A 24066-nucleotide genomic window follows, 5' to 3' on the forward strand; every position below is an offset into this window, starting at 1 on the left:
AAATTTTGTCAGCCCTATTGTAATGTATGCATTTAATTTACATACTTAAATGCACCCTTTTCTCAAGGTAACATCTGCCTTTAGACAATTCCACCAGGGACTTCATAGTACTGGTGAGATTTCTTACTGAAATCTTGCAAGCCCAGAGACATTTAAATAATCACCTTTTAAATAATCAGGCAGTGGATCTGATTATACATCACATGTTCCATTATAAAGCTCAAATGAGCCTTTTATGACGTTTTTGAAAGATATTCAGGTCTTATTTGAAGTTACTAAAACTGTGGTTTCCAGTTAAAGGGACAGTCTAGTCAAAATTAAACTTTCATGATTCAGATAGGGCATGTAATTTTAAACAACTTTCCAATTTACTTCTATTATCTTATTTGCTCAATTCTTTAGATATCCTTTGTTGAAGAAATAGCAATGCACATGTGTGAGCCAATCACACAAGGCCTCTATGTGCAGCAACCAATCAGCAGCGACTGAGCATATCTAGATATGCTTTTCAGCAAGTGATATCAAGAGAATGAAGCAAATTAGATAATAGAAGTAAATTATAAAGTTGTTTAAAATGACGTGCTCTTTCTAAATCACGAAAGAAAAAAAATTGGTTTTCATGTCCCTTTAAGAATGACAAGAGGCAACTGCAAGGGCCCAGCATGTTTACAGAAGAACCTAGAGGTGCTTTCTTTGTGAGTGATTTTTATATACTGTTCTTTAGAACATATCACATTGGTTCTATTTTATCTTTCCACAGTGATCTGTGTTAGGCTGCTTTTTTAATTTAATTTAAGATCATTGAGTTCATGTAATACTATGAGTAGATTGCTCCCTTGATGGACCAGATTTATCTTCTCAGGATGAGAAGTATTTAAAAAAAAAAAAAAAAAAAAATCCTCATAATACAGATTGACATAAAAATGTAATGTTGGCGTTTATTAAAAAGAGCTGTTGTACCCAAAGAGGTCTTGATGCTTATCTGTTATGGTGGAGTCAACCAGATAACTGTTACTTCAAAAAGAATATATATTTTCCATTCCATAATGAAATTGACAACTGATCTCTTTAAGACGGCTCTGGCACATTACTCTATTAAAGGGACATTAAACGCAAAATTGTATTTCATTATTTAGATAGTAATTGTAAAGTTGTATGTTCTATTATCACATTTTCTTAGTTTTCTTGCTATCCTTTGTTAAAAAGCAGGAAGGTAAGTTCAGGAGTGTGCACGTGGCAGCGGTTTTGCAACTTATACATTAGCAACAGCACTAGATGGTAGCACTATTTTCTGTCATGTAGTTCTCTAGATATGTGCACGCTACCCATCTAGATATCTCTTCAACAAAGAATAACAAGAGGACAAAGCAAATCTGATAAGGGTAGTAACTTAGAATTTCTTTTTTTTTTTTTTTTTCTGAATCTTGAAAGAAACATTTTGGGTTTCAAATCCCTTCAAAGTTCTAAAATAGATCATTAACGTTTTACATTATTTATATAGCTCTGGCAAAAAAGTAAGAGACCACTGCAAAATCAGTTTCTCTGGTTTTACCATTTATTGGTATGCGTTTGTAGAATAAAACAAAAATGTTCATTTAACTCAAACTGCTGAAACATTTCACTGAATTTCTGAATACAAATATTGTCATTTAGAGCATTTATTTTCAGAAAATGACAACTGGTGAAAATAATAAAATAAAAAAACTATGCTTTCTCCTGCTGGGAACAGCATGTATGTGATTCATGAGTTCTTCACAAAGATAAATCTGCCTGATTCCAGGTCATCTTTGGCCAGCACCTGGTCATCTAATGTGTGTTTTTGTTTTATTTTTTATTAAGGACACAGAGCTATACACCAACATTTGCATACAAAGTAGGACACAACATTTGAAACACTGTTTTCCTTATACATAAATGAACCTCAGTAAACAAAACACTTAAGATCATAGATTGTACATCAACAAAATGTGTAAAGTCTTGGCTATATCAAAACATATTTAGTTTATCAAAGCATTCCGGTTACAATCAAATCATGTCTAACTATGATAGTTACTAGTGTCTCTAATTTATTTTTAAATAGAATCGTGAAACAAAAAAACACAAAACTAAACTGAGAACTATTTGACACAATGCTACTAATCCGTGGTATGGAAAGTCTGCACCAACATTTTTATTGTTTAAAAAGTTGGGTAATCCCTTTTAATACCCATTCCCCAATTTTGCATGGCCAACACGGTTGTATCAATATTCCTTTTTTCCTCTGTGATTACCTTTATATCAAAGCCTCTATTTACAATCCCTTATCTAAGGGCTATTTAAATCTATTGATTTGCTTTTTATCCAATTAGTGCTGTGTCCTGGTTAATTAGTGCTGTGTCCACAGGTGTGTGCACAATGTTATCTATATGTCCCACATGGATTAGCAGTCTCTTGTGAAAAGCTAATAAAAAAAGCATGTGATAAGAGGCTGTCTATAGTGGTTTAGAAACAGGCAGAAATTTAGAGGTTTAAATGTTATAAAGTATTTTAATAAAACAATGTTGGATGTGCAAAGCTTGTGAATGGGTAGTAAAGGTGTTTATCTTTTTGAGCAATAACAATTTTAGTGTAGACTGTCCCTTTTAGACTCAATGCAGGACATAGCGCCATATCTAATGATGTATTTCAGTAATACATTATCTGAGTTCCCGGTGGGGAGAGTAGATGAACACTCTCTAGCAATTTCCAAGTATTGGAATATTCTGCACTGGTCTGGGTAGCGATACTACTAAGGATATAAACTTGAGTCTAATTAAGATAGCTTGATAATGACTGTAGTAACAGAGTTTATCACAGAGCTCAAACTACCTGCTACTATCTAGTTGCCAGCCCGCTGCAGGTCCCTAGTCATCTAATGGTTAGATGGAGACTTGGAGAGGCCTACAAGCCACAGTTTCTTTGATCCTCCACCAAAGTTCCCAGTGGCTACGTGATGATTTGGGGATGCTTCATCAAGGCTGGAATCAGTTTTACCTTTTGTGAAGGACGCATAAATCAAGCCACGTACAAGGTGATCTTGGAAGAAAACTTGCTTTCTTCTGCTCCAATACTGTTCCCCAACTGCCAGGTCAATCAAGGTGTGGATGGAGGACCACACAGATCATGCAAGACCCTGTCATGGCCAACCCAATCTCCAGACCTGAGCCCCAATGAAAATCACTGGAATGTGATCAAGAGGAAGATGGATGGTCACAAGCCATCAAACAAAGCTGATCTGCTTTCATTTTTGTGCCAGGTATTGTGGGGTTTAAAAATGAATATGAACTTGTTTTCTTTGCATTATTCATGGTCTGAAAACACTGCATATTTTTTGTTATTTTGACCAGTTGTCATTTTCTACAAATAAATGCTCTAAATTACAATATTGTTATTTGTAATATTGGGTGAAATGTTTCAGTAGTTTGTAGAATAAAACAAAAATATTAATTTTACTCAAACACCTAAACATAGTAAAACTTTAGAAACTGATAATTTTGCAGTGGTCTCTTAATTTTTTTCCAGAGCTGTGTGTGTGTTTATATTATATTAACATTTGAATATCTGTTAATCTATATTTGAGTAATGTCATTACAGCTCTTTATCTCTTCCATTTCTGATGTAGCAAGAATTTTGGAATACTTACCCGCATAATGGAAAAGGAGGTGGCTCAGGTAAGTCCTTAAAGTTATCTGCAATTAGAGATTTGCAATTATGTATAAATTATGTTATGTCCTTGAAGAGTGCAGGGTTACAATTTTTTATAATTTTTATGTTGTAAAGAAACAGCCATATTTTCCTTACTACGTTTTAAGCTATTGAAACATTGCAAACCTTTTTGCATGCAATCAAACTATTCTCTAACCCTGAGTCATTGAAACCTTCATCAGTACAGATCGCTCACTCTAACTTAGTTTAAAAGGACAGTTTAGTTAGAATTAAACGTTTATGATTTATATACTGCATGCAATTTTAAACATCTTTACAATTTCCTTTTATCGTAAAATTTGCTTTGTTCTCATGGTGTTCTTTGTTAAACGCTAAACCTAGCTAGGCACTTATGCTAATTTCTAAGCCTTTAAAGGCAGCCCCTTATGCATTTTGACAGTTTTCACAGCTAGACCGTACTTTTTCATGTGTCATAAATTATATATATATATATATATATATATATATATATATATATATATATATATATATATATATATATATATATATATATATATATATATATATATATATATATATATATATATATATATATATATATATCTTACTCCCGTGGAGTTATTTGAGTCTGCACTGATTTAGGTAAAATGCAAGGTAATTAGAGGTACATATATATTAGAGGCACATATACATTTTTCAATAGCTTCCCCTTTTTTGTGGTAAGTTCAAGAACCTCTAAATGCTGTAGAATTTGTTACTTAACGAATACACAACAAAAAGACAAAGCAATACCGCTTGCTTTCAGTTTTAAATGAGCAATAGAATATTTTCTAGCAAATTGTCAAAAGTTTAATTCAATCTTCCCTCCCCCCTGTGTCATGTGACAGCCATCAGCCAATCACAAAGTGCATATATGTATATAATGTGCAAGCTTGCACATGCTAAGCAAAAGCTGGAGCCTCAGAAATTGTGGATATAAAAAGAATGTGCACATTTTGATAATGAAAGTTTATTTGAAAGTTGTTGTTTTTGTTTTAAATTTGTTTGCTTTATCTTAATGTTATGAGGTGTGATTATAAAGAGAAACCATCCATGTCTTAACAGGACATACAAGTGAATGCCAGTCTCATAAATATCAAGAATTAACCATCCATCCATCACCCATCAATCATCATAATCCTCCTCCATTGTTCACTACAATCCATCATTTATTTATATCACATCAGCATATTTCACATCACTATGACAATAGCTACACAGACTTCACTCTCGGTTTTGTAAATGGTTTCAAGTAAAGTATCCTGCCCAATAGTTGATGTTTGTGAGGCCTTGTAAACTTACCCTCTATAGAACAACATTGGCATAAGTACAATTCCTTAACAACGTTAGGACATCATGGAATTTTGTTGCCCCCCTGCTCCCCCGTAAGACTTACATACATGGATTTGACGCAGGGACTGGCCTGTCAACTTGGTTGTCTGCCTTTCCCTCTACCCCTCTCTCTCTCTTTTCTCAATCCGATCTGATTCGAGAGAGTCAAAGAGATCACTCCTACAAAGTATCCTAAATAGATAAATAAATAAATCTCTAATAATAATAAAAAATAAAAAAAACTTTTAGTGAAAAAAATAAATCCTTTAGGTGCTGATCAGTGTTATTGTTGTGATCATGCTGATCAGTAAGGGGGAATTAAGGGTAGAATTGGGTAGGTTATGAGAGTTAGCGATAGGTAGGAGGAAAAAACATTTTAAAAATCAACCCTTTCAGTGTTTTAAAATTCCTGAAACCCCATAAAACCTGTATTGCTATATTTGGGTATTGCTAGCCTGTACTAGTGAAACATTGCAGAATACAAATATGTGTATTTTATTGCAGGATTAAGATATTCGCAATATAAAATGTATACACATGTTTGGAAAACATCACAATTCTTAATTAAGAGGACAGTCAACACCAGAATTTTTGTTGTTTAAAAAGAAAGATAATACCGTTAATACCCATTCCCCTGTTTTGCATAACTAACACAGTTATAATAATACACGTTTTACCCCTGTGATTACCTTGTATCTAAGCATCAGCAGACTGCCCCATTGCAGTTCTTTTGACAGACTTGTATTTTAGCCAATCAGTGCTCACTCCTAGGTCACTTCACGTTCATGAGCTCAATGTTATGTATATGAAACACATTAACTAATGCCCTCTAGTGGTCAAAATGCATTCAGATTAGAGGCAGTCTTCAATGTCTAAGAAATTAGCATATGAACCTCCTAGTTTTAGCTTTCAACTAAGAATATCAAGAGGACAAAGCAAATCTGGTGATAAAAGTAAATTGGAAAGTTGTTTAAAATTACATGCCCTATTTAAACCATGCAAGTTTTTTTGGGACTTGACTGTCCCTTTAATCACACTTAGATTTTGTTCATATTAAATTATAGTTAATATATAATTATATATTGACAGAAAAAGCCCTATTTGTCCTTTAAAACAATATATTGTAAGTGTAGGTTAGCTTCATGTGAAAGAGAGAGGAAAATTATGGTTGAATAAACATATAGCTCAAATTCTACGTTTTGTTTACATTCAGAACTTGGACAATTGCCCTTGTCCAAGAGATATAAAACGGTCTGTTTCATTGCTGTACTAAAAAAAGCAATAAGCAGTGGGTTATACTTAATAAAAATCATTGCAATATGTATTATTCATCATTTTAAATTTATTAGTACAGGGTCCATTACTTCCTGTCACAGCCCTAAAAGGGGCGGGGTCTCTACAGGAAGGCATATCTAGCTTGATGTGATAAATGTTCTAGAGTAACATAGGCTCATTTAGTATTTAATAAATCATTCCAATTCATTTTTTTTTTTTTTTTTGAAAAGAGCTTTATTGTCCAGAAATTTCAAATGTACATAGAAAATAATAAGCAAACAATGTCACAGGTACATTAATAAAAACATATGACATTGCTCATGACCAGAAATAATTATGTATAAACACAATAGTCTTTGTTATATAGAAATAAGACAATATAGCCCAAAGGCAACAATATTGATATAGACCAATGTATTCCAGCTCAATCATATTTTCATAAAGCTTGTTATTTTAATATTTTCAACTAGTATATTATATATAGGGTATAGATCCGTAATCGTGTCCCGGGTAGGAATAAAGACATCAAGAAGAAGTTCAGCAATAGAGAGAATAGATAATAGAAAAAGTAGGGAGGAGATAGGAGGAAAGAGAAAAAAAGACACCACAGAATGAGGGTCGGGCGTTATACTATATGAGAGTGTAACAAAGCGGTAATGCCAATTACAAAGGAGTACCCTTCCGCTGGTTAATTTTATAATAGTGTAACCTCTCTAGTGTTAGGATGTCTTTAACTGTTGTCTGCCACTCATCTAGTGTTGGAATATCCGCTGATTTCCATTTTTTTTTGGAATGAGCTTTTTCGCTCCAGTGAGCATAATCAAGAGAAGGGCCTGAATATGTGCTTCTTTAATTTTTGGTAAATGTAAAAAGAGTATTGTTTCTGGTGTGCATGGAATATCTATGCGTAATCTCTCCAAAATGAGCCCCATCACCTGAGACCAGAAACCTATCAGCTTTGGGCAAGACTACCAAACGTGGAAAAGCGTGCCAGTCTTGCCACAACCTCTCCAGCACAGTGGGCTAGCAGAGGGGAAAAACTTATGGAGTCTCACCGGAGTGAGATACCATCTACTCATCAATTTGAGTTGGATTTCCTGTATATGTGCAGATGATGAACGTTTTACTAAAGCGAATGATTGAAGCCAAGCGTCTTGATTTATATCAGTGTGTAATTCTCTATTCCAAGCTCCAGTGTATGTGGGAAGTGAGGTGTCAGGTGCCACCAGCAATAGTTTATAAATTTTGGAAATTAATCTCCGTTATAGTTTGCTCATTACACACAAACATTCAAAAGGGGTGAGATCTCTGCCTATTCTGTCCTTGTGTGCATGGTGAGACAGATAGTGTATTAGCCGATTGTACCTAAGCCATGAAGAGAATACCTCACCACATATGTCTGCCATTTGTTGTGTTTTAAATTTCCCATTCTCTATCAAGTGGTGCAAGCAGCCGTGCTAAGCTAGTAAGGCATGCGTAGCCGTGTTCCTAATTTTATAGTAGGGCAATTCAGGATTCTCTATAATGGGCATTAAAGGTGAAAATCTAGTTGAGATGTGTGCATTGGTTGCTACTACTTTGTCCCTTTTATGCAAGATTTCTAATGTTATGTGATATTTATTCAGGATTTTGGGTCGTAGCGTTGGAGGAATCCAAGCCAAGGTACCGACATTAAGTTTAAAAATTTGTCTATCCAGTTCCACCCATGCTTTGTGTGAGGTATTATGTGACCACTCTACTATACGCTGTAACAAAATGGCACGCCTATACGAGGTCAAGTCTGGGAATCCCAGTCCCCCCCCCTGTCTCGTGGCAGATGCATTGTTCTCCTAGGTACCCTAGGTTTTGTGGCCGTCCACACAAACCTCTCTAGCGCTGTCTGCAATTGGGGCAGATATTCTCTCGGCAGGGGGATCGGGATGGTCTGCATAACATACAGTATTCGCGGTAATATATTTATCTTAATCACCCCGATCTTGCCCAGCCAAGAGAGGTTTATTTTTCCAGGATGACAAGTCTCTTATTATTTATTTTTCTCCTACATTGGTGTGTCCGGTCCACGGCTTCATCCTTACTTGTGGGATATTCTCTTCCCCCACAGGAAATGGCAAAGAGAGCACACAGCAAAAGCTGTCCATATAGCCCCCCCTCTGGCTCCACCCCCCAGTCATTCTCTTTGCCTGCTCTGAACAAGTAGCATCTCCACAGGGATGGTAAAGAGTATGTGGTGTTAGTTGTAGTTTTATTTCTTCTATCAAGAGTTTATTTTAAAATAGTGCCGGTTTGTACTATTTACTCTACAACAGAAAGTGATGAAGAGTTCTGTTAAGAGGAGTGTGATTTTAGCACCAGTAACTAAAATCCATTGCTGTTACCACGCAGGACTGTTGAAACCAGAGAACTTCAGTTGGGGGTAACAGTTTGCAGACTTATCTGCTTCAGGTATGACCAGTCTCTTTTCTAACAACACATAGTAATGCTAGAAGACTGTCAGTTTTTCCCTTATGGGACCGGTAAGCCATTTTCTTAGACTCAGTAACAGATTAAAGGCTTATAAATTGGGCTCTATGCTGGTTGACACTATTGTGGGCTAAATTGATTTGCTTATATCATATTTTTATGACATTTGGAGTGTTTTATGAACTTAGAAACACTTTTGGGAACGTTTTAATTATGCCTGGCATTGGTTAGACGCCTAATCTAGTCAGAAAGGCCCCTTCACTCTGGTATGCAGAGGGAGGAGGCCCCATTTTCGCGCCTCAGTTGCGCAGTTACTTCCAAAGGCAGTGCATGCAGCTTCATGTGAGAGGGTCCTGTGGCTGAGAAACAGACTCCGGAAGGCTTATTTCTGTGGTGAATAACCCCTAAGGAAGGTAAAAGCCGCAGCAAAGTCTGTGGCTGGGACTGTAGTGTGTTTAAACCGGTTAATTGAACAATTAGCTCCGGTTTGCTTATTTAAGGGTCTATAAACTTCATTTTTGGTGTGCAATACTTTCAAAGCATTAAGACACTGGGGTGTAAATTTTATAAAGATCGGATATTTCCTTCATAGTTTTTTGAACATTCAGAAATAAAGTGTGTTCCTTTTATTATTTAAAGAGACAGTAACGTTTTTGTGTAAAATCGTATTTATTGCATTAATAGCCTGCCTAAATCTGCCTAACATGTCTGTACCTTCAGATAGCATATGTTCTGTGTGCATAGAGGCCAAGGTGGTTCCCCCTTTAAATGTTTGTGCAAATTGTGCCATGGCGTCCAAACAAAGTAAGGACAATACTGTCACATTTAATAAGGTTGCCCAAGATGATTCTTCAAATGAAGGTAGTGGGGATAGTTCATCATCCTCTCCTTCTGTGTCAACACCAGCTTTGCCCGCGCAGGCGATACTTAGTACATCTAGCGCGCCAATGCTTGTTACTATGCAGCAATTAGCAGTAATGGATAATTCTATAGCAAATCTTTTATCCAAACTGCCAGCATTTCCCAGAAAGCGTGATTGCTCAGTTTTAAATACAGAGGATGAGCAAGTTGGCGCTGACGATAATTTATCTGTTATACCCTCACATCAATCTGAGTTGGCAGTGAGGGAGGGTCTGTCTGAGGGAGAAATTTCTGATTCAGGAAAAATTTCTCAGCAGGCAGAACCTGATATCGTGGCATTTAAATTTAAGCTAGAACATCTCCGCGCTCTGCTTAAGGAGGTGCTAGCTACTCTTGATGATTGTGATACTTTGGTGATTCCAGAGAAGTTGTGCAAAATGGACAAATTCTTAGAGGTCCCAGTGCACGCCGATGCTTTTCCGATACCCAAGAGGGTGGCGGACATAGTGACTAAGGAGTGGGAGAAGCCAGGTGTACCTTTTTGTTCCCCCTCCTATATTTAAGAAAATGTTCCCCATTGTCGACCCCAGAAGGGACGCATGGCAAATGGTCCCTAAGGTAGAGGGGGCAGTTTCAACGTTAGCCAAGCGCACAACTATCCCTATTGAGGACAGTTGTGCTTTCAAAGATCCTATGGATAAAAAATTGGAAGGATTGCTTAAAAAGATATTTGTTCAGCAAGGTTTCCTTCTTCAACCGATTTCGTGCATTATTCCTGTCACCACGGCGGCGTCTTTTTGGTTCGAGGAACTAGAAAATTCGCTCCAAAAGGAGACTCCATATGAGGAAGTAATGGACAGAATTCACGCACTAAAGTTGGCTAATTCCTTTATTTTGGATGCCGCTTTTCAATTGGCAAAATTAGTGGCGAAAAATTCAGGTGTTGCAATAGTGGCGCGCTGGGCGCTTTGGCTAAAATCTTGGTCGGCGGACGTGTCGTCCAAAACGAAATTGCTTAATATTTCTTTCAAAGGTAAGACCCTTTTCGGACCAGAATTGAAGGAGATTATTTCAGACATCACTGGCGGAAAGGGCCATGCCCTCCCACAGGATAGGCCTTTCAAGGCTAAAAACAAATCTAATTTTCGTTCCTTTCGCAATTTCAGGAACGGACCGGCACCAAACTCTACAGCCTCTAGGCAAGAGGGTAACGCTTCCCAGCCTAAACCAGCATGGAAACCATTGCAAGGCTGGAACAAGGGTAAACAGGCCAAGAAGCCTGCTGCTGCTACCAAGACAGCATGAAGGGGTAGCCCCAGATCCGGAACCGGATCTAGTAGGGGGCAGACTTTCTCTCTTTGCTCAGGCTTGGGCAAGAGATGTTCCGGATCCCTGGGCACTAGAAATAGTCTCTCAGGGGTATCGTCTAGAGGTCAAGGAACTCCCTCCAAGGGGAAGGTTCCACATGTCTCGCTTATCTTCAGACCAGATAAAGAGACAGGCTTTCTTACATTGCGTAGGAGACCTATTAAAGATGGGAGTGATACAACCAGTTCCAACAGCGGAACAAGGTCTGGGTTTTTACTCAAACCTGTTTGTAGTTCCTAAAAAAGAGGGAACTTTCAGGCCAATTCTGGATTTAAAAATCCTAAACAAATTCCTCAGAGTTCCATCATTCAAAATGGAAACCATTCGGACGATCTCACCAACAATCCAGGAGGGTCAATATATGACTACCGTGGACTTAAAGGATGCATACCTGCATGTTCCGATCCACAAAGATCACCATCAGTTCCTAAGGTTCGCCTTTCTGGACAAACATTACCAGTTCGTGGCTCTTCCATTCGGTTTAGCCACTGCTCCCAGAATTTTCACAAAGGTACTAGGGTCCCTTCTAGCGGTTCTAAGGCCGAGGGGCATTTCTGTAGCACCTTACCTAGACGACATTCTAATCCAAGCGTCGTCCCTTTCCAAAACAAAGGCTCATACAGACATTGTTTTAGCCTTTCTCAGGTCTCACTGGTGGAAGGTGAACATAGAAAAGAGTTCCCTGTCCCTGTCCACAAGGGTTCCTTTTCTAGGAACAATAATAGATTCTGTAGAAATGAAGATTTTTCTCACAGAGGTCAGAAAGTTAAAGCTTCTAAACGCTTGTCAAGTTCTTCAATCTATTCCTCAGCCTTCCATAGCTCAGTGCATGGAAGTAATAGGATTAATGGTTGCAGCAATGGACGTGGTTCCTTTTGCTCAAATTCATCTAAGACCATTACAACTGTGCATGCTCAAACAATGGAATGGGGATTATGCAGACTTGTCTCCCCAGATTCAAGTAGACCAGTTAACCAGAGAATCACTCCGCTGGTGGTTGACTCAAGATCACCTGTCTCAGGGAATGAGCTTCCGCAGGCCAGAGTGGGTCATTGTCACGAACGACGCCAGTCTCTTAGGCTGGGGCGCGGTATGGGACTCCCTGAAAGCTCAGGGTCTATGGTCTCGGGAAGAGTCTCTTCTCCCGATAAACATTTTGGAACCGAGAGCGATATTCAATGCGCTCCTGGCTTGGCCTCAACTAGCGAAGGCCAGATTCATAAGATTTCAGTCGGACAACATGACGACTGTAGCGTACATCAATCATCAGGGGGGAACAAAGAGTTCCTTGGCGATGAGAGAGGTATCCAAGATCATCAAATGGGCGGAGGATCACTTCTGCCACCTATCTGCAATTCACATCCCAGGAGTAGACAACTGGGAGGCGGATTATTTGAGTCGTCAGACTTTCCATCCGGGGGAGTGGGAGCTCCACCCGGAAGTCTTTGCCCAGTTAACTCAACTATGGGGCATTCCAGACATGGATCTGATGGCGTCCCGTCAGAACTCCAAGGTTCCTCGCTACGGGTCCAGATCCAGGGATCCCAAGGCGACACTAGTGGATGCATTGGTGGCGCCTTGGTCGTTCAACCTAGCTTATGTGTTTCCACCGTTCCCTCTCCTTCCCAGGCTTGTAGCCAGGATCAAACAGGAGAAGGCCTCTGTAATTCTAATAGCTCCTGCGTGGCCACACAGGACTTGGTATGCAGACCTGGTGAATATGTCATCGGCTCCACCATGGAAGCTACCTTTGAGACAGGATCTTCTAGTACAAGGTCCATTCGAACATCCAAATCTAGTCTCTCTGCAACTGACCGCTTGGAAATTGAACGCTTGATTCTATCTAAGCGTGGGTTTTCAGACTCCGTTATAGATACTCTGGTCCAAGCCAGAAAACCTGTGACTAGGAAGATTTACCATAAGATATGGAATAAATATATCTGTTGGTGCGAATCCAAGGGATTCTCTTGGAGTAAAATTAAAATTCCTAGGATACTTTCCTTTCTCCAAGAGGGTTTGGATAAAGGGTTGTCAGCGAGTTCTCTTAAAGGACAGATATCTGCTTTGTCTGTTTTGTTGCACAAACGTCTGGCAGCAGTGCCAGATGTACAGGCGTTTGTACAGGCCTTTGTCAGAATCAAGCCTGTCTACAGACCCATGACTCCTCCATGAAGTCTAAACTTAGTTCTTTCAGTTCTTCAAGGGGTTCCGTTTGAACCTTTACATTCCATAGATATTAAGTTACTATCTTGGAAAGTTCTGTTTTTGGTTGCTATTTCTTCTGCTAGAAGAGTTTCTGAATTGTCTGCTTTGCAGTGTACTTCACCCTATCTGGTATTCCATACAGATAAGGTTGTTTTGCGTACCAAACCTGGTTTTCTTCCAAAAGTGGTTTTCAACAGGAATATCAACCAGGAAATAGTGGTTCCTTCTCTGTGTCCGAATCCAGTTTCGAAGAAGGAACGTTTGTTACACAACTTAGATGTGGTCCGTGCTTTAAAATTCTATTTAGAAGCAACAAAGGATTTCAGACAGACTTCATCCTTGTTTGTCGTTTATTCTGGTAAAAGGAGAGGGCAGAAAGCTACTGCTACCTCTTTCCTTTTGGCTGAAAAGCATCATCCGATTGGCTTATGAGACTGCCGGACGGCAGCCTCCTGAACGAATTACAGCTCACTCTACTAGAGCTGTGGCTTCCACATGGGCCTTCAAGAACGAGGCTTCTGTTGACCAGATCTGTAAGGCAGCGACTTGGTCTTCTCTGCATACTTTTGCCAAATTTTACAAATTCGATACTTATGCTTCTTCGGAGGCTATTTTTGGGAGAAAGGTTTTGCAAGCTGTGGTGCCTTCCGTTTAGGTTACCTGACTTGTTCCCTCCCTTCATCCATGTCCTAAAGCTTTGGTATTGGTTCCCACAAGTAAGGATGAAGCCGTGGACCGGACACACCAATGTAGGAGAAAACAGAATTTATGTTTACCTGATAAATTTCTTTCTCCTACGGTGTGTCCGGTCCACGGCCCGCCCTGGTTTTTTAGTCAGGTTTAACATTTTTATTTCTATACATTACAGTCACCACGGCACCCTATAGTTTCTCCTTTTTCTCCTAACCGTCGGTCGAATGACTGGGGGGCGGAGCCAGAGGGGGGGCTATATGGACAGCTTTTGCTGTGTGCTCTCTTTGCCATTTCCTGTGGGGGAAGAGAATATCCCACAAGTAAGGATAAAGCCGTGGACCGGACACACCGTAGGAGAAAGAAATTTATCAGGTAAACATAAATTCTGTTTTTTAACTTTAGCGCGGTTTAAGTCTTGTGTGTTTGTGGATAGATATATACCCAGATATCGCAATTGCTTAGTAGTCACTGTAATCCCATAATTCTTTTGGAGGAGGTGTATATGTTCAGGTGGGGCACTAATATTTAGGAGTTCGGATTTTGCAAGGTTAAGGTGAAAATTAGAAAGCTGTCCATAGGTGTCTATCTCCTTGAGAAGCTCAGGTACGGAGGTATCTATATTTGTGAGGGTATATAATATATCGTCTGCATATAACGCTTGTTTGTGCTCTGTGTCTCCCACTACTATCCCTGTGATATTATCGTTATTTCTAATTTTATGTGCTAATTTTTCTATTGACAATGTGAAAAGCAGCGGGGATAACGGGCATCCCTGCCTAGTGCCATTTGTTATTTTAAATGTCTCCGATAACGTTCAATTGAATCGTACATGTGCATTGGGAGAAGAGTATAGGGCAAAAGTCATATTCAAAAAAGATTCACCGAAATTCATTATTTTCATTACCTGACGTAAGAAGAGCCAATCGGCCCAGTCGAAGGCCTTCTCGGTGTCGGTTGAGAAGAGGGCCATCGGGATCCCCTCAACTCTAGTATAATTAAGCAGTTTAAGACCTTGGAAGTATTGTCCCGAGCTTCTCTGCCCGGGACAAATCCACCTGGTCATTCGATATAAGACTCGGTAGGTACCGATTCAGATGCTTTGCCAATATCTTGGCCAAAATCTTGATATCGGCATTCAGTAATGATATAGGCCTAAAATTTTATGGGACTGTGGATGTCTTTCCAGGTTTAGGGATAATTGTGATGTACGCTTCTAACATCGTACTAAGTCAGGATTTTCTCTCAAATTGTTAAATAATTGAAGCATATGTGGCGCTAGCGTTTTGAGAAATGTTTTATAATACTTTGGTGTAAGCCCGTCTGGGCCAGGGCTTTTCCCACTAGGCATATCCCTGATTGCATGTGTCAGCTCCTCCAGTGTAATAGGGACATCTAAGCTATCCGCTTCTGCATTGTCTTATTGGGGCAATCCTAATGTAGATAGATATGTTTCTATAAGTTGTTGCTTTGTGTGTGTCTCAATTGATGGTGTATCAATTTTTGTGGCACTTGAGATATTATATAATTTATTATAGTAAGAATGGAAGGCCGCTGCTATATGTTTACTACTTTTAAGCCTAGTACCTTCCGCAGTGTCAATGTAATGGATATATGACTTAAGCTGAGCTCCTGTGAATCGATCTTGCTAATAATTTACCGGGCTTGTTACCTCCCTCGTAATACTGCTGCTCTTCCTTTACGGAAGTGAGTCTCCTGTACAAAGATTAGGTGACTATGTAAGTTTTTAAGGTCTTTGAATGCTATAGACCTCTTACCTGGATTGTTGAGGCCCTTAGCGTTGATAGTAGTAAACGTAAGTAAGTGCGTTTTGGAATCTACTCTTTTGGCCCTCCATTCTGGGAAAAAAAAAGGGGGAAAGGGGAGAGTAGGAAAGTAAAGTAGAGGAGTAGAGAAAGCGAGTGAGTATTTTAATTGCAGAGAAGAAAAGAGAAGTGTTAACTAAGATATAGAGAAGATCAAAAGCAAGGTTATTTCACTTGTAGATTGTGCCCGACACACTAGTCAAATAACAGATATAACAGTTAGGATCAATGTTTCCCACAACAAAAACTGTATAAGGCGTTTACCTAGATTGGAAAATCAACTGAACAGAATGAAAAAGAAGAGAAAACTAGTAACTATTGGGGTAGTAATCCTTAGGCATGTAAAACTAACTTAAAACTTAACATTCTCAAGGTTGATAACTTGTTTCCCGGAGTATTGGGACAAATATGGCATATGATGGGGAAGTGGGGGGGAATTGCATAGAGGGAGGTTGGAAAACTATCATTAGAGGAATTAGGGTGAGTCGGAATAGGTTGTGGTTCTAGAGTCGCACGTGTGGCGTGAGTATTAATAAAATTGATTAGGGGTGTATTGATATGGGGGCCTCCCGTATAGAGAGATGGTCTAACTAAGGTATTTGCTATAATTTGGAGAGTTAAATTGGACATTTAAATATAATTACAGGGAATGGGACACCACTGTATATCTATGATGTGACAAATGTTAAGTGGTTGTCCCTGTTTGATTGTACAATATAGAACACATCTTTACAGAAACATGTAGTCCAATCCCAGTCCCACCAGGCTCACTAGGCTAGACCAGAAACGCCAAAAGGATATTCAATCAGTTCAAAAGTGGATGTTTATGCACACCACTTTTTTACAGCGACAGTTGTTTTGTTCTAGGGCCTATGCGCCCTGTGTAGGTATTCAAGTGGGCCCTGAAGGCGCAGCGTCCTTGGCATCAATATTGCTTGCAGAAGTTCTGTTCATTTCAATTGACAGTTCTATGTAAAAGTTCTAGGGGTCTGATCCATGTCTGTAAATTGCAGTCTTATTATGTGAGGCAATCAGTGATACAGGGAATCCCCAGCGGTATAGTATTTTGTTTGCCCTCAGGGTTGTGGTGATATGCCCGAGGTCTCTTCACTTTTGAAGTGTAACTGGTGATAGATCGGAAAACAGCTGCACCTCTTCTCCTGCATGAGATATCGGGTGCTTAGCCCTCGCGCATTTAAGTAGCTCTTCTTTATCTTTATAATTTAAGAACTTTACTATAATGTCTCGGGGTGGTGGTTTGGGCCTCAAAGCCCTGTGAGCCCGTTCCATTATGATTTCTGGTGACGTGTGTGAAAAAGGCTTTGAAGATAGCCCTGTATAGTCTCTGAAACCCCTCTGACTCTGTTATTCCTGCGACATCTATTATCCAAGTCCTCTAGCTTGTCTGAGAGGGCTTGTATAGTGCCATTTTGGTGTTGGATTTCCATACTGTTCTGATGAGAGGTAGAGTTGGTGGTAGCCTGGGCGGCCTCAACTTGAGACACCCTTATCTCCAAGGTATTAATATCTCTCCTCAAATCAGTAAATAGGCTTTGCATCTCTTGAATAACGTTTTTTTTTATATCTTCTTTCAATGAAAGGTATTGCAAATCTGCCTTTGTGAGAGGTTGATCACGTGGGTCATTTTGTTGCACCTGTGCTGATGTCTGCTGACTAGTAGCCATATTTTTTACTGTGGGGGCCTCAGTAGTATCTATTTGTTTTAAGATATTTAGTTAGTGACCTAGCTGTTGTACTCTTTTCTACCTTGGTTTTTTTTTATTGGGCATTACCAACAGCCTTGCCAAGAGTCAGAGCGTACTCTGCACAGACCCACAGTTCAAGATATTCAAGTGCGCAGTAGCCTAAGAATCATTGTAGCTGTAGTTGCAAACTTTGGAAAATACACAGCTATCTGCTGCTTGCGTTCCAATTCAAATTTTTATTAACCAAAAATGTTTTCATGTTTAGGGAAATCTCCAAAATAATTTTACCTCTGTCACAGTAAAGAGTCAAATGTTCAAACATAATTTAACGTTAAATATCAGATATTTTCACATAACTTACCTTCATGTAAATAGTCACTTTTTCCTTTTTTTTTTTTTTTTTTTTCTTTTTTTTTTATTTAATTTTGTTTGCTTGTTAAAAATAAAATAAAAAATGCCATGCTTTGGTTAAAGCAGAATTCTTTAAGTTCTTGAAGCTCTTAAAATGCTATTAAATTATTTTTTCTTAATTGGTTTGATTGACACCTTTTTGTATGGTTGATTGGTGTGTGCATTCTGAGTGCACAGTAGACTGACAGGTTCAAGGCTTTTTTAAAAAAAAAAAAAAAATACTACTTTTTGTTCTTTGAATCTCTATAACCCAGGCTTGCATTTTGCAGACTGAACTATAATTGTCAGCTATAACAAAGAAGATGTCTATAAAGATCTCTCCATTGTTGTAATACAATAATTGTGCAATCTTCCTATCTGTAAGCTGCATCATACGTTTATTTTATTTTATATTTTCTATAAATCGTGAGGAATGTTGCAGAATGTTTGGGGTTTTTTTTTACTTTTTTTTTTGTCTGCATTAGCAGATTTTGAGTCTTGCTTTTTTTGTAAACAAGTTTAAATTTTGCTCTAAACTTTGAGATTAAAAATAAAAGTTAGAGGTCAAGGATATGACGTGTGATAGATTTGTCAAGTTCCCAGTTGCTATTCAACAGGGAATCCTTCATAATTATATTTCTAGTCTTCTCAGTCACAAAGCCAATGAAGTAGACTCTCAGACACTTTATTCATGTACATGCCTTCCTAGGTATACATTCTAGTGCTAACCTGTCACTACTGTAAAAACTTGTTTCCCTTCTTTTAAATCTACGTTATTTATCACTATTCTCTGCGTGCAGGTTCCTCTCCTACAGTGGATATTGCTGGGATGGTGGCTGGAATAGTGGCAGGACTTGTGTTACTTGTAATGGCCGCAGCAGTGATTATGTACTGTGTTCGATACCGAGCTAAGGAAAGGAGAAGAGGGAGGTAGGTTTGAAATGGCTAGATTATTTAAATGCGTTATTTAGCTACCTTACAGGGTAATAACCGTATTTATTTTAAAGGGATATAAAACCCACATTTTTTTTAATTTTATTTCATGATTCAGATAGAGCATGCAATTTTAAGCAACTTTCTAATTTACTCCTATTATCAATTTTTCTTCATTCTCTTGGTATGCTTTGTTGAATGAGCACTACTGGTTTCTAACTGAACACATGGGTGAGCCAATGACAATCGTTATATATATATCCAGCCACCAATCGGCAGCTAGAACCTAGACTAGCTTTCCTAGATAAACCTTTCAGCAAAGGATAACAAGAGACGGAAGCAAATTAAATAATAGAAGTAAATTGGAAAGTTGTTTAAAATTTTTTTCCTTCGAAAAGATCCGGAAGGCCAATCTGTAAATACTAAAATTATCAACCTAGTCATATTAGCTGTACGATATCTGATTCTTAAAAAATGGAAATGCAGGGCAACCCCCAGTATCCAAGAGGTTAAAAATTGTCTTAAAAAACAATGTATCCTGGAACAGATTGACACCAATTTAAATGACGAGAATTATGTTATTAAATTCTTTAGAAAGTGGTCAATCTTTATCCAGAATCTATCACCACCTGAAATTGAATATATAATATATCCATTTAGAAACACAGAACTGGTATTACTTGGTTTATGGCAATAATTGATTGCAGATATCTGGATTTTCCTAACCCTTTCCCTTTTTCCTTTCCCCTTTTTCCCCCTTTTTTTTTTTTTTTTTACTGCTATCTGGGAGATAACTTAGTGTTTAAGTGAAAAGAGAATAAGGGGAAAAAAGGAAAAAATTCCAACAATAGGTGTACATAGAATCTAGATAGTAGATCGCATAAGTGTGTAATTGGAAAATTCCTCTAATTTTTTTTTTTTTTTTATATAACCTTGGCTGTTGCAATTGTCGTTTTCTTTTTATTAACAAAAGATGGGATTGTGAAAGTTTGAACGTTTAATTTACCAAAAAAGGAATGTACAATAGGAATTGTTATAGTAATTTACCATGTGATGATTGCTATTTGGGATAATGTGTTCCTCATGTTTATATGAAATTGCACCATGTAAAACAGTTTTGAGACACCTTTGTTGGATATAAATAAAAATATATATAAAAAAAATAAAAAAATTGTTTTCTCTATCTGAATCATGATAGAAAAAAAATTGGTTTCATTTCCCTTTTTAAGTATTCCAACAAAAATAAGATATTTCAAAATCTATTAGTCATTTATTTATGTATCCATATCAAAGTTGCAGGAACATAACCTTTCAGCCAATAAGCAATGCCTTTCCTGCTAATTAAATTTCATTTTTGCAGACATCCATAAGTTAACATAGCAACATATTCTGAATGTTAGAACATATTAACACCTTGTTTGCTGCAATAGTTTTTCAATGATCAAACTTCACCCACCAGTTTCAATCCCGGCTCTTCCAGTTTTTAGGACTGGAAAATCCACAATTGTGAGACATAAAAAGGAGGCAAAATAAATAATGAAAGTGTGTTGCAAAAGATGATTTTACTATGTATAATTTAATATTTTATACTATAATATTAACTTGTTTACTGTCCCTTTTATATCTAAATAGCTAATTAGACTTTATGTCGAGCTTTTTACACACATTTTAACTTTTGTTGTGCTTTTGTGTGATAGGCTAATTTGTTCTCCATATTTATCATTGCACGAGGGAACACTCGTGCAATACCGCCCCTCTACCCGCTTCATTAGTATCAGTTGCAGGCTCAAATGAGCAAACCTGCAACCGATTAGGGCATTTGCCTCATGATAAATCTTGCCCTAAAATCCAATATACTTAAAGGGACCCTCAAGTCAAAATAAACTTTTATGGTTCAGATAGAAGACACTTTCCAATTTACTTCCATTATGAGATTATGCACAGTCTTTTATATTTGCACACTTTCTGGGGAACAAGCTCCTACCGAGCATGTGCAGAAGCTCACACGGTATATGTATGTATACTGTCTGTTATTGGCTAATGTTTGTCACATGATACAAGGGCCTGGAAAATGGGAGAATAAATACATGTGCCAGAATAAAAACTACTGCTTATTTGAAATTCAGAGTTGGGGTTAAATCATTGTCTTTTTTAATTTTCTATTGTTCTCTCTAAGTATTGAGCTTTGGTTTATAGACAAATCTAAGAAAAGGAAGCATGAGTGTTTAAACAAAGTGATAAAATAATGAGATCTGATTTTTATCTGCAAGCTCAACCAATTTTAAAAGGTTGTGGTTTCAAAACCCAAAACTAGCTATTTCATAAACACAAATAAAACTAAAAATGCAATTTATCATACATTTTATACTCTGCAGCTGGTATAACAAGTCATTGGAAATACATTAAAGGAAAAACAATTTTACATTATACTGTCCCTTTTAATAAAACACAATGTCATGTTAAATGAATAAGAAACACATAAACCTGGTCTATTAGCGTTGGCTAAACATAAGCCTGTTTTTTTTTTTTTTTTTTAATTGTCCATTTTTTTCTGACACTGTTTGGTAAGCTCTATTTTGGCTTTTTCAGAGCTCCTGTTAATCTCACTAGTCTTGCGCCACCATCAGAAGATTTACCGCTGACACAGCTGCCAGTACTAGAGGTTACTGCCCCAGGACTTCCTTCCTATGAAGAAGCTTTAGAGGCATCGGGCACATATGATGCACCACCACCCCCCTATCAAAGGTAACTTCCATTCTGCTGTATAGAGATATCAGAAACTATTGTCTAAAGCAGGTCAGCAACCTTGGGCTCTCGGATGTTTTAGAACTACATTTCCCATGATGCTCAGACAGCTTAAATAATGTCTCAGCATCATGGGAAATGTAGTTCCAAAACATCTGGGAGCCCAAGGTTGCTGACCCCTGGTCATGTGACTTTTGAAAGGTACATTGAGTAGTTTGAGTGTTTACTACATGTTGATTAATCATAACAGGTCTATCAATTTAAAGTGCTAGTCCACTAGAATTAGAAGCTTCGTGACTACTTCTGTTGTGACTATATAGACATGCCTTTATACCCTGAATAGATAAATATAGGTTTGTGTGTACTGATTTGCTTCTTAAAGGTACATCAAACCCCACATTTCCTTCAAACAGGTAGTAAGAGTCCACAATGCTTTAGGAGGAGGCAAAGATTCCCAAAGAGCTCCATTAAAACCCCTCCCACCTCACAGATACCTCACTCTTTACTTTGCCTCCACTGGAGGCGGTTGAAGAATAAAAATGTACATTTGATTCTTCAGAGAGAGCTTTTCAGTCTATATTGAGGCCCAGTTTCCCCTCAGAGTACAGTAGTTGTCAGAGGGATGTATATGGGGTGGGGTTTGATTCTTTTTTTCATAACCCCTCTATAATTGGTCCCTGGGACTTGTCTTTTGCCTCCATTTATGGATCTACAATATACTCCTATTTGTTACCTTCATGTTCCTATTGACAGATCATTTAGAGTTTCTGAGGTTGGCCTTTCTCCACAGGCATTTTCAGTTGTTTGCTCTGTCATTTTGGTCTCTCTCCGCAGCTCCAAGAATATTCACAAAGGTTCTGGGTGCCCTTTAGTGTGTGATCAGGTTATAGGGTATTGGTGTTTCCATGCCTGGACAACATCCTGGTTCAATCTCCATCTTTTCCTTTAGTAATATCTCACACCAACCGACTCTTGTTGTTTCTTCAACAGCATGGTTGGAGGATTAATTTTCCAAAGAGTTCTTTGGTTTCTCAGACAAAGGTAACTTTCATGGATTTTTCTTAATAGGTTCAGAATCCATAAGTCTTTCTCTAACCAAGCAGAGAAGGTTGAAATTGGTGTCAGCTTGCCGGAACCTTCAGTCCCTTTAGTTTCCTTCAGTGGCTCAGTGTATGGAAGTCCTAGTTCTCATGATTGCAAAAATGCAGAAAATATTTAGATATAGACTCCCGAACGATTAAAACATTTTCTTTATTCCATGAACGATTAAAAACATGGTGAAGACATCAGCACAAGGTGAGCATAAGCTTGATTGAATGTGTTTCGGCCGTTGGCAATATTCATAGATCTAAACCTCCTTGTAAGAGGTGTGCTTTTAAAGGGGACATTAACCCCTCCCATTAAGATTTAATTAAGACAAAAAAACACAAAACTTTTTTTGTATAGGATGCTCAACTAGTGTATATATACATTTCTTTCATGTAATTGGCAAAAGTCCATGAGCTAGTGACGTATGGGATATACATTCCTACCAGGAGGGGCAAAGTTTCCCAAACCTCAAAATGCCTATAAATACACCCCCCACCACACCCAGATTTCAGTTTTACAAACTTTGCCTCCTATGGAGGTGGTGAAGTAAGTTTGTGCTAGATTTCTACGTTGATATGCGCTTCACAGCATGCTGAAGCCCGGTTCCTCTCAGAGTGCAGTGAATGACAGAGGGATGTGAAGGGAGTATTACCTATTGAATGCAATGGTCATCCTAACGGGGATCTATTTCATAGGTCCTCTGTTTTCAGTCGTAGAGATTCATCTCCTACCTCCCTTTTCAGATCGACGATATACTCTTATATACCATTACCTCTGCTGATTCTCGTTTCAGTACTGGTTTGGCTATCTACTTTATGTCTTTTGGTAAGTAAGTTTTCCTTTATTTAGACACTCTCAGCTATGGTTTAGATCTTTACATTTAAAGTGCCAAATATAATGTTTGTACTTATATTTGCCATGATTCAGGTTTATCAGTATATTTCCTTTTTGCAGACTGTCAGTTTCATTTGGGAAATGCATATAAAAAAAAAAACCAAAAAAAAAAAAAAACATTTTTCTTACCTTCAATTTTCAAATTAACTATCTTTCTAAATTGCGGGCTGTTAGGCTCGTGGGTGCGCGAATTGCTATAATTTATTGCGTCATTCTTGGCGCAAGACTTTTTTGGCACGAGAATTGCATTTGTTGACGTATTTTCGTCATTTCCGGAGTCTTAGTTGGCGCCGAGTTTTTTTCACGTGGTTGCGTCATGTATGATGCACGTGTTTTTTGCAGAAGTTCTTGGCGCCAAAAAATATTTTGTCAGTTGTGGGCGTCATACTTGGCGCCAGATTTTCTGACATTATTTAAGTCTTAATTTAATTCTGCTTCTGGTTTTCAGAGGCTTATTTTGTTTTGCATTTTTTTTTCCCATTCCTGAAACTGTCATTTAAGGAAATTGATATTTTGCTTTATATGTTGTTTTTTTCTCTTACATTTGCAAGATATCTCAAAAAATGTTC

General features: G+C 38.0%; 1 protein-coding gene across 1 annotated transcript; it reads left to right on the top strand.

Moving 5' to 3' along the window:
- Positions 1 to 2971: 2971 nt before the first annotated feature.
- On the top strand, positions 2972 to 21514 carry LOC128644483 (transmembrane gamma-carboxyglutamic acid protein 2-like; the record flags this gene model as incomplete). Its single annotated transcript, XM_053697068.1, has 4 exons — positions 2972 to 3205; positions 3641 to 3689; positions 18637 to 18766; positions 21359 to 21514. Coding segments are annotated over exons 1-4 (569 nt in total), but the record flags the coding sequence as incomplete, so codon positions are not given.
- Positions 21515 to 24066: the final 2552 nt, after the last annotated feature.

Source organism: Bombina bombina, unplaced genomic scaffold (assembly GCF_027579735.1).
Source record: "Bombina bombina isolate aBomBom1 unplaced genomic scaffold, aBomBom1.pri scaffold_1691, whole genome shotgun sequence".
NCBI classification, from domain to species: Eukaryota; Metazoa; Chordata; class Amphibia; order Anura; family Bombinatoridae; genus Bombina; species Bombina bombina.